The sequence below is a fragment of the Vidua macroura genome, chromosome 28, assembly GCF_024509145.1.
Source record: "Vidua macroura isolate BioBank_ID:100142 chromosome 28, ASM2450914v1, whole genome shotgun sequence".
NCBI lineage: Eukaryota > Metazoa > Chordata > Aves > Passeriformes > Viduidae > Vidua > Vidua macroura.
In genome coordinates, this window is record NC_071598.1 from 5,054,332 (window position 1) to 5,066,084 (window position 11,753).

General features: G+C 37.3%; 1 protein-coding gene across 1 annotated transcript in view; it reads left to right on the forward strand.

The window, feature by feature from the left end:
• Nucleotides 1-11,753, forward strand: part of SNRNP200 (small nuclear ribonucleoprotein U5 subunit 200) — a 59,527-nt gene that overhangs the window by 19,530 nt on the left and 28,244 nt on the right. Inside the window, exons 7-9 of the mRNA XM_054000487.1 lie at nucleotides 1,598-1,750; nucleotides 2,723-2,822; nucleotides 8,569-8,705. Of these exons, the coding sequence (XP_053856462.1) occupies nucleotides 1,598-1,750; nucleotides 2,723-2,822; nucleotides 8,569-8,705 (390 nt within the window). The remainder of the gene's footprint in view (nucleotides 1-1,597; nucleotides 1,751-2,722; nucleotides 2,823-8,568; nucleotides 8,706-11,753) is intronic.

Below are 11,753 nucleotides of genomic sequence, written 5' to 3' on the forward strand. Positions count from 1 at the left end.
TTTGGTTTTTATGGGGATTACCATGGAGATTTAATGCATATTTTTGTGTTTTTTTTAAAATTTTAATGAGATTTATTAAAAAATTGTTATCGGATTTTTATGGGGATTTCCATGGAGATTTAATGAGGATTTTTGTGGGGGTTTTTTAATTTTTTATTGAGATTTATTAAAAAATTATTATGGGATTTTTATGGGGATTTTCATTGCGTTTTAATGAGGATTTTTGTGGGGTTTTTATGGGTATTTAAATTTTATTTTTATTTTAACAGGATTTATTTTTTTCATGGGATTTTTATGGGGTTTTTTGGACTTTTATGGGATTTTTTTTATTTGTATGGGAATTTTTGGGGATATTTTCTTTTTATAATGGGATTTTTTTTGTTTGCATTTTAACGGGATTTAAAAAAAAATTATGAGATTGTTTTGGATTTTTATTGGGATTTGGATTTGATGGGATTTTGATTTTGATGGGATTTTGATGGGATTTTGATGGGATTTTTTGGTTTTTATGGGGATTACCATGGAGATTTAATGCATATTTTTGTGTTTTTTTAAAATTTTAATGAGATTTATTAAAAAATTGTTATAGGATTTTTATGGGGATTTCCATGGAGATTTAATGAGGATTTTTGTGGGGTTTTTTTAATTTTTTATTGAGATTTATTAAAAAATTATTATGGGATTTTTATGGGGATTTTCATTGCGTTTTAATGAGGATTTTTGTGGGGTTTTTATGGGTATTTAAATTTTATTTTTATTTTAACAGGATTTATTTTTTTCATGGGATTTTTATGGGGTTTTTTGGACTTTTATGGGATTTTTTTTATTTGTATGGGATTTTTTTGGGATATTTTCTTTTTTTAATGGGATTTTTTTTGTTTGCATTTTAACGGGATTTAAAAAAAGTTATGAGATTGTTTTGGATTTTTATTGGGATTTGGATTTTGATGGGATTTTGATTTTGATGGGATTTTTATGGGATTTTTTTGGGATTTTAATGGGATTTTTTGGGATTTTAATGGGATTTTTTGGCATTTTGATGGATTTTTTGGGATTTTTTTTGGATTTTGATGGGAATTCTCGGCATTTTCCAGCTGGTGGCCTCGGGGGAGCTGATGAGCTCCAAGAAGAAGAACCTGCCACCCATGGGACATCAAAACCTTGGGAATAATGGGATTTTAATGGGATTTTTGGGATTTTTTTTGGATTTTGATGGGATTTTTTGGGATTTTGATGGGAATTCTCAGCATTTTCCAGCTGGTGGCCTCGGGGGAGCTGATGAGCTCCAAGAAGAAGAACCTGCCACCCATGGGACATCAAAACCTTGGGAATAATGGGATTTTTTTGGGATTTTTTTTGGGATTTTGATGGATTTTTTGGGATTTTTTTTGGGATTTTGATGGGAATTCTTGTGATTTTCCAGCTGGTGGCCTCGGGGGAGCTGATGAGCTCCAAGAAGAAGAACCTGCCACCCATGGGACATCAAAACCTTGGCAATAATGGGATTTTAATGGGATTTTTGGGATTTTTTTGGAATTTTGATGGATTTTTTTGGGATTTTTTTGGGATTTTGATGGGAATTCTCGGCATTTTCCAGCTGGTGGCCTCGGGGGAGCTGATGAGCTCCAAGAAGAAGGATCTGCACCCCCGGGACATCGACGCCTTCTGGCTGCAGCGCCAGCTCAGCCGCTTCTACGACGACGCCATCGTCTCCCAAAAAAAGGCCGACGAGGTCCTGGAGATCCTCAAGGTCTGTGGCCTCCAAATCCTTGGGATCTGGGAGAATTGTCCCTCAAAAAATGGGAATTGGGGTCAAAACTCATTCTTTGTGTTTTTATGGGGTTTTGGGGCGGTTTTTCCTTGGAAATCGTCGGCCGTGGGGTGTTTTCCTGCTTGATTTCTGGAAAAATGGGAATTTTTGGGATTGTTTTTGCACCTCCGTGGGTTTTCCCCTCCTGATTTCCACGTTTTTGTGGAAAAATGGGAATTTTTGGGATTGTTTTTGCACCTGCATGCGTTTTTCCCCTCCTGATTTCCACAATTTTTTGTGGAAAAATGGGAATTTTTGGGATTGTTTTTGCACCTCTGTGGGTTTCTCCCCTCCTGATTCCCACATTCTTGGGGAAAAATGGGAATTTTTGGGATTGTTTTTGCACCTCCATGGGTTTTTCCCCTCCTGATTTCCACAATTTTGTGGAAAAATGGGAATTTTTGGGATTGTTCTTGCACCTCCATGGGTTTTTCCCCTTCTGATTCCCATGTTTTTGTGGAAAAATGGGAATTTTTGGGATTATTTTTGCACCTCCATGGGTTTTTTCCCCTTCTCATTCCCTTATTTTTGTGGAAAAATGGGAATTTTTGGGATTGTTCTTGCCCCTCCATGGGTTTTCCCCCTCCTGATTCCCATGTTTTTGGGAAAAAATGGGAATTTTTTTGATTTTTTCCCTCCTGGAGGCATCTCCATGGGTTTTCCCCCTCCTGATTTCCACAATTTTTGGGAAAAATGGGAATTTTTGGGATTATTTTTGCACCTCCATGGGTTTTTCCCCTCCTGATTCCCATGTTTTTGGGGAAAAATGGGAATTTTCGCTCCCTTTTTTTGGCCTCCAGGCTCATTTTGTAGCTTCCAGCTTTGTTTTCCTCTCCTTCCCCCGCCTCCATCCCGTGGGAATTTGGGATCTGCATTCCCTGGGGGTGAAAATTCCCTGTTTTTTCCCCCCAGACTGCCAGTGACGACCGGGAATGTGAGAACCAGCTGGTGCTGCTGCTGGGCTTCAACACCTTCGACTTCATCAAGGTGCTCAGGCAGCACAGGATGATGAGTGAGTTCTTTCTTGGGATTATGTCCACGAAATCCCAAAAAAAATCCCATCAAAATCCCAAAAAGTGCCAGCAAATCGTGGCAAAGGCCAAAAGTTGCCAAAAAATCCCATTAAAATCCCAGCAAATCCCATAAAAGGCGCCAAAAAATTCCATTAAAATGTCATAAAAGTCACAAAACTTCCCAAAAATTTCAGTGAAATTCCCAGGAAATCCCATAAAGTCACCAAAAAATCCCAAGAATTCCCATGAAATCCCATAAAGTCACAAAACTTCTAAAAATTCCATGAAATCCCAGTAAATCCCATAAAAGTCACAAAAAAATCCCAAAAATTCCCATGAAATCCCATAAAAGTCATAAAACTTCCCAAAATTCCAATGAAATCCCAAAACTTCAAAAAATTCCCATAGAAATCCCAGCAAATCCCATAAAAGTCACAAAAAAATCCCAAAAATTCCATAAAATTCCCATAAAGTCACAAAACTTCCCAAAAATTTCCAAAAAATCCCAGAAAATCCCATAAAAGTCACAAAAAATCCCAAAAATTCCCCTAAATTTCCCAGCAAATCCCATAAAATCACAAAACTTCTCTAAATTCCCATAAAAATCCCATAAAAGTCACAAAACTTCCCAAAATTTCCCATGAAATCCCAGCAGGTCTCATAAAAATCCCCAAAAATCCCCAAAATTTCCATAAAAATCCCATAAAGTCACCAAAAAAACTTCCCAAAAATTCCAATAAAAATCCCAGTAAATCCCATAAAAATCACAAAAAATCCCAAAAATTCCCATAAAAAATCCCATAAAAGTCAAAAAACGTCCCAAAAATTCCCACAGAAATCCCAGCAAATCCCGTAAAAGTCACAAAAAATTCCCAAAAATTCCCATGAAATCCCATAAAGTCACAAAACTTCCCAAAAATTCCCACAGAAATCCCAGCAAATCTCATAAAAATCCCATAACTTCCCAAAAATTTCCAAAAAATTCCCATAAAAATTCCATAAAAGTCACCAAAAAATCCCAAAAATTTCCATAAAAATCTCATAAAAGTCACAAAACTTCCCAAAAATTCCCATAAAAATCCCAGCACTTCTCAAAAATTCCCATAAAAATCCCAGCAAATCCCATAAAAGTCACAAAAAAATCCCAAAAAATTCCATAAAATTCCCATAAAAGTCACAAAACTTCCCAAAATTTCCCATGAAATCCCAGCAGGTCTCATAAAAATCCCCAAAAATCCCCAAAATTTCCATAAAAATCCCATAAAGTCACCAAAAAATCCCAAAATTCCAATAAAAATCCCAGCTGATCCCATAAAAGTCACAAAAAAATCCCAAAAATTCCCATAAAAATCCCATAAAATCACAAAACTTCCAAAAATTCCCATGAAATCCCAGCAAATCTCATAAAAATCCCAGAACTTCCAAAAATTTCCAAAAAATTCCCATAGAAATCCCATAAAAGTCACAAAACTTCCCAAAAATTCCCATAAAAATCCCAGCACTTCTCAAAAATTCCCATAAAAATCCCAGCAAATCCCATAAAAGTCACAAAAAAATCCCAAAAAATTCCATAAAATTCCCATAAAGTCACAAAACTTCCCAAAAATTCCCACAAAAATCCCATCATATCCCATAAAAGTCACAAAAAATTCCCAAAAATTCCCATGAAATCCCATAAAGTCACAAAACTTCCCAAAAATTCCCACAGAAATCCCAGCAAATCCCATAAAAGTCACAAAAAATCCCAAAAATTCCCCTAAATTTCCCAGCAAATCCCATAAAATCACAAAACTTCTCTAAATTCCCATAAAAATCCCATAAAGTCACAAAACTTCCCAAAAATTTCCAAAAAATCCCAGAAAATCCCATAAAGTCACAAAACTTCCCAAAAATTCCCATAGGAATCCCAGCAAATCCCATAAAAATCCCAAAAATTCCCATAGGAATCCCAGCAAATCCCATAAAAATCCCAAAAATTCCCATAGGAATCCCAGCAAATCCCATAAAAATCCCAAAAATTCCCATAGGAATCCCAGCAAATCCCATAAAAATCCCAAAAATTCCCATAGGAATCCCAGCAAATCCCATAAAAGTCACAAAAAAATCCCCAAAATTTCTGTAAAATCCCATCAAATCCCTTAAAATGAAAAACTTCCCAAAAATTCCCATAAAAATCCGAGCAGATCCCATAAAAGTCACAAAAAATTCCCAAAAATTCCCATAAAAATCCCATAAAGTCACAAAACTTCTAAAAATTCCCATGAAATCCCAGTAAATCCCATAAAAGTCACAAAAAATCCCAAAAATTCCCCTAAATTTCCCAGCAAATCCCATAAAATCACAAAACTTCTCTAAATTCCCATAAAAATCCCATAAAAGTCACAAAACTTCCCAAAATTTCCCATGAAATCCCAGCAGATCTCATAAAAAATCCCCAAAAAATCCCCAAAATTTCCATAAAAATCCCATAAAGTCACCAAAAAAACTTCCCAAAATTCCAATAAAAATCCCAGTAAATCCCATAAAAATCACAAAAAATCCCAAAAATTCCCATAAAAATCCCATAAAAGTCAAAAAACGTCCCAAAAATTCCCACAGAAATCCCAGCAAATCCCATAAAAGTCACAAAAAATTCCCAAAAATTCCCATGAAATCCCATAAAGTCACAAAACTTCCCAAAAATTCCCACAGAAATCCCAGCAAATCCCATAAAAATCCCAAAAATTCCCATAGGAATCCCAGCAAATCCCATAAAAGTCACAAAAAAATCCCCAAAATTTCTGTAAAATCCCATCAAATCCCTTAAAATGAAAAACTTCCCAAAAATTCCCATAAAAATCCGAGCAGATCCCATAAAAGTCACCAAAAATCCCAAAAATTCCCATAAAAATCCCATAAAGTCACAAAACTTCCCAAAAATTCCCACAGAAATCCCAGCAAATCTCATAAAAATCCCCAAAAAATCCCAAAAATTCCCATAAAAAATTCCCATAAAGTCACAAAACTTCCCAAAAATTTCCAAAAAATCCCAGAAAATCCCATAAAAGTCACAAAAAATTCCCAAAAATTCCCATGAAATCCCATAAAGTCACAAAACTTCCCAAAATTCCCACAGAAATCCCAGCATATCCCATAAAAGTCACGAAAAAATCCTAAAAATTTCCATGAAATTCCTACAAAAGCACAAAACTTCCCAAAATTTCCCACAAAAATCCCATCAAATCCCATAAAAGTCACCAAAAATCCCAAAAATTCCCATAGAAATCCCATCAAAATAAAAAAAATCCCATTAAAATCTCAAATTACTCCAACAATTCCCATTAAAAACCCAAAAAATCCTCAAAATTCCCACAAAAATCCCCAAAATTTCCTTAAAAAACAAAGAAAATTCCCATAAAATTGCCCAAAAACCCTCAACAATTCCCATTAAAAAAAAAATCCCCATAAATTTTCTAGAAAAATCCCATAAAAATTAAAAAAACCCCAAAATTCCCATAAAACTCCCCAAAAAAATCCTAAAAATTCCCAAAATTCCCTCAGAAATCAAAGAAAATTCCCATAAAATTGCCAAAGAAACTCCAACAATTCCCATGAAAATTAAAAAATGCCCATAAAAATCCTATAAAATTCCCAGAAAAAATCCCATAAAATTAAAAAAAACCACAAAAAATCCTCAAAATTCCCACAAAAATCCCAAAAATTTCCTTAAAAATCAAAGAAAATTCCTAAAATTTGTAACAATTCCCATAAAAATAAAAAAAATCCCCATAAAATTTCAATAAGAATCCTATAAATTTATTTTTTAAATCCCAAACATTCCCTTAAAAATCAAAAAAAACCCTAAAGATGCCTCTAAAAATCCCATAAAATCACAAAAATCCCATTAAAAAAGTCCCACTGAAATATTTGACTATAAAATCCCCAAAAATCCCACTAAAATAAAAAAAAATCCCATTAAAATCCAAAAAAACCCCAAAAAATCCCCAAAAACAACCCCAAAAAACCCTAAAGATTTCCCTAAATTTCCCATTTAACCCCCCAAAAAATCCCATAAAATTCCCATTAAAATCCAAAAAAAAAACCCTAAAGATTTCCCATTAACCCCCCAAAAATCCCATTAAATTCCCATTAAAATCCAAAAAAAAACCCCCAAAAAAAACCCTAAAGATTTCCTTAAATTTCCCATTAAAACCCAAAAAAAATCCCATAAATTCCCATTAAATTCCCCAAAAAAACCCTAAAGATTTCCCTAAATTTCCCATTAAACCCCAAAAAATCCCATAAAATTCCATTGAAACCCAAAAAAAAACCCCCAAAAAATCCTAAAGATTTCCCTAAATTTCCCATTTAAAAATCCCATAAAACTCCCATTAAAATCCAATAAAAACCCCAAAAAATCCTAAAGATTTCCCTAAATTTCCCATTAAACCCCCCACAAAGAAACCCAAAAATTCACATTAAAACCCAAAAAAAAAAACTCCAAAAAATCCTAAAGATTTCCCTAAATTTCCCATTAAAACCCCACCAAAAATCCCATAAAATCCCATTAAAACCCAAAAAAACCCCAAAAAAATCCTAAAGATTTCCCTAAATTTCCCATTAAAAAATCCCATAAAATTCCCATTAAAACCCCAAAAAACCCCATAAAATTCCCATTAAACCCCAAAACACCCCATAAAATTCCCATTTAACCCCAAAATATCCCATAAATTTCCCATTAAAACCCCACCAAAAAATCCATAAAATTCCTATTAAACCCCAAAAAACCCCATAAAATTCCCATTAAAACCCAAAAAAATCCCATAAATTTCCCATTAAAACCCCCCAAAAAAAACCCTAAAGATTTCCCTGAATTTCCCATTAAATCACCAAAAAATCCCATAAATTTCCCATTAAAACCCAAAAAAACCCCAAAAATATCCTAAAGATTTCCCTAAATTTCCATTAAAAAATCCCATAAAATTCCCATTAAAACCCCAAAAAACCCCATAAAATTCCCATTAAAACCCCAAAAAACCCCATAAATTTCCCATTAAAACCCCAAAAAGCCCCATAAAATTCCCATTTAACCCCAAAAAACCCCATAAAATTCCATTTAACCCCAAAAAATCCCATACATTTCCCATTAAAACCCAAAAAAACCCAAAAAAATCCTAAAGATTTCCCTAAATTTCCCATAAAAATCCCATAAAATTCCCATTAAAACCCCAAAAAACCCCATAAAATTCCCATTTAACCCCAAAATATCCAATAAATTTCCCATTAAAACCCCAAAAATCCCATAAAATTCCTATTAAACCCCAAAAAATCCCATAAATTTCCCATTAAAACCCCACCAAAAAATCCCATAAAATTCCTATTAAACCCCAAAAAACCCCATAAAATTCCCATTAAACCCCAAAAAATCGCATAAATTTCCCATTAAAACCCCCCCCAAAAAACCCCCTAAAGATTTCCCTGAATTTCCCATAAAAACCCCATAAAATTCCCATTAAAACCCCACCAAAAAACCCCATAAAATTCCTATTAAAACCCCAAAAAACCCATAAAATTCCTATTAAAACCCCAAAAAACCCCATAAAATTCCTATTAAAACCCCAAAAAACCCCATAAAATTCCTATTAAAACCCCATAAAAACCCCATAAATTTCCCATTAAACCCAAAAAACCCCATAAATTTCCCATTTAACCCCATTAAACCCCATACCATTCCCATATAAAGGACTTTCCCCGTGTTTCCCCCAGTCCTGTACTGCACCCTGCTGGCCAGCGCGCAGAGCGAGGCGGAGAAGGAGCGCATCATGGGCAAGATGGAGGCCGACCCCGAGCTCGCCAAGTTCCTCTACCAGCTGCACGAGACGGAGAAAGAGGATCTGATCCGGGTCAGGAACCCTTATGGGATTGGTGGGATTTATGGGATTTGTGGGATTTGGGGTTGGGGTTGGAAATGGGGCTGGAATCCCCCAAAAATCTCTGAGGAAGCGACGCTGTCCTGGGCCGCTTTGGCTTTCTCAGAGTTTGTTTTTTCTTCAAAATCCCACAAAAAATCAGCCTGAAATGCCCCAAATCCCATAAAGTACCCCAAATAACTGTTCCTGGTTAATTGTGGGATTTATGGGATTTGGGGTTGGGGTTGGAAATGGGGCTGGAATCCCCCAAAAATCTGTGGGGAAGTGATGCTGGTGTGGCCCCTTACGGCTTTCCAAGGATTTGCTTTTCCTTCAAAATCCCACAAAAAATCAGCCTGAAATTCCTCAAATCCCACAAAATATCCCAAAAGGTTGTTCCTGGTTAATTGTGGGATTTGTTGGGGTTGGAAAAGGGGCTGGAATCCCCCAAAAATCTGTGGGGAAGCGACGCTGTCCTGGGCCATTTTGGCTTTCCAAGGATTTGCTTTTCCTTCAAAATCCCACCAAAAATCAGCCTGAAATGCCCCAAATCCCACAAAATATCCCAAATAGCTGTTCCTGGTTAATTGTGGGATTTATGGGATTTGGGGTTGTGGTTGGAAACGGGGCTGGAATCCCCCAAAAATCTGTGGGGAAGCAACGTTTGTGCTTTCTCAGAGTTTGCTTTTCCTTCAAAATCCCACCAAAAATCAGCCTGAAATTCCTCAAATCCCACAAAATATCCCAAATAACTGTTCCTGATTTTTTTGTGGGATTTGTGGGATTTATGGGATTTGGGATTGGGGTTGGAAACGGGGCTGGAATCCCCCAAAAATCTGTGGGAAGCGACACTGTCCTGGGCCATTTTGGCTTTCCAGGGATTTGCTTTTCCTTCAAAATCCCACAAAAAATCAGCCTGAAATGCCCCAAATCCCACAAAATATCCCAAATAACTGTTCCTGGTTTTTTTTGTGGGATTTATGGGATTTGGGGTTGTGGTTGGAAAAGGGGCTGGAATCCCCCAAAAATCTGTGGGGAAGCGACGCTGTCGTGGGCCGCTTTGGCTTTCTCAGAGTTTGTTTTTTCTTCAAAATCCCACAAAAAATCCACCTGAAATGCCCCAAATCCCACAAAATATCCCAAATAGCTGTTCCTGGTTAATTGTGGGATTTATGGGATTTGGGGTTGTGGTTGGAAACGGGGCTGGAATCCCCCAAAAATCTCTGGGGATGTGATGCTGGTGTGGCCCCTTACGGCTTTCCAAGGATTTGCTTTTCCTTCAAAATCCCACCAAAAATCAGCCTGAAATGCCCCAAATCCCATAAAATATCCCAAAAGGTTGTTCCTGGTTTTTTTGTGGGATTTGTGGGATTTGTGGGAGTTATGGGATTTGGGGTTGTGGTTGGAAAAGGGGCTGGAATCCCCCAAAAATCTGTGGGGAAGTGATGCTGGTGTGGCCCCTTAACGGCTTTCCAAGGATTTGTTTTTCCTTCAAAATCCCACAAAAAATCAGCCTGAAATGCCCCAAATCCCACAAAATATCCCAAATAACCGTTCCTGGTTAATTGTGGGATTTATGGGATTTGGGGTTGGGGTTGGAAACAGGGCTGGAATCCCCCAAAAATCTGTGGGGAAGCGATGTTTGTGCTTTCTCAGAGTTTGCTTTTCCTTCAAAATCCCACAAAAAATCAGCCTGAAATTCCTCAAATCCCACAAAATATCCCAAAGGTTGTTCCTGGTTAATTGTGGGATTTATGGGATTTGGGGTTGTGGTTGGAAACGGGGCTGGAATCCCCCAAAAATCTCTGGGGAAGTGATGCAGGTGTGGCCCCTTACGGCTTTCCAAGGATTTGCTTTTCCTTCAAAATCCCACAAAAAAATCAGCCAGAGATGCCCCAAATCCCACAAAATATCCCAAAAGGTTGTTCCTGATTTTTTTTGTAGGATTTGTGGGATTTATGGGATTTGGGGTTGTGGTTGGAAACGGGGCTGGAATCCCCCCAAAAATCTGTGGGGAAGCGACGCTGGCGTGGCCCACTTCAGCTTTCTCAGAGTTGGTTTTTCCTTCAAAATCCCACAAAAAATCAGCCTGAAATTCCTCAAATCCCATAAAATATCCCAAAAGGTTGTTCCTGGTTTTTTTGTGGGATTTATGGGATTTGGGGTTGTGGTTGGAAATGGGGCTGGAATCCCCCAAAAATCTCTGGGGAAGCGAAGTTTGTGCTTTCTCAGAGTTTGCTTTTCCTTCAAAATCCCATCAAAAATCAGCCTGAAATGCCCCAAATCCCACAAAATATCCCAAATAACTGTTCCTGATTTTTTTGTGGGATTTGTGGGATTTATGGGATTTGGGGTTGTGGTTGGAAACGGGGCTGGAATCCCCCAAAAATCTCTGGGGAAGTGATGCTGCTGTGGCCCCTTACGGCTTTCCAAGGATTTGCTTTTCCTTCAAAATCCCACCAAAAATCAGCCTGAAATGCCCCAAATCCCACAAAATATCCCAAATAACCGTTCCTGGTTAATTGTGGGATTTATGGGATTTGGGGTTGGGGTTGGAAACAGGGCTGGAATCCCCCAAAAATCTGTGGGGAAGCGATGTTTGTGCTTTCTCAGAGTTTGCTTTTCCTTCAAAATCCCACAAAAAATCAGCCTGAAATTCCTCAAATCCCACAAAATATCCCAAAAGGTTGTTCCTGGTTAATTGTGGGATTTATGGGATTTGGGGTTGTGGTTGGAAACGGGGCTGGAATCCCCCAAAAATCTCTGGGGAAGTGATGCAGGTGTGGCCCCTTACGGCTTTCCAAGGATTTGCTTTTCCTTCAAAATCCCACAAAAAAATCAGCCAGAGATGCCCCAAATCCCACAAAATATCCCAAAAGGTTGTTCCTGATTTTTTTGTAGGATTTGTGGGATTTATGGGATTTGGGGTTGTGGTTGGAAACGGGGCTGGAATCCCCCAAAAATCTCTGGGGAAGCAACACTGCCGTGGGCCGCTTTGGCTTTCTCAGAGTTTGTTTTTTCTTCAAAATCCCACAAAAAATC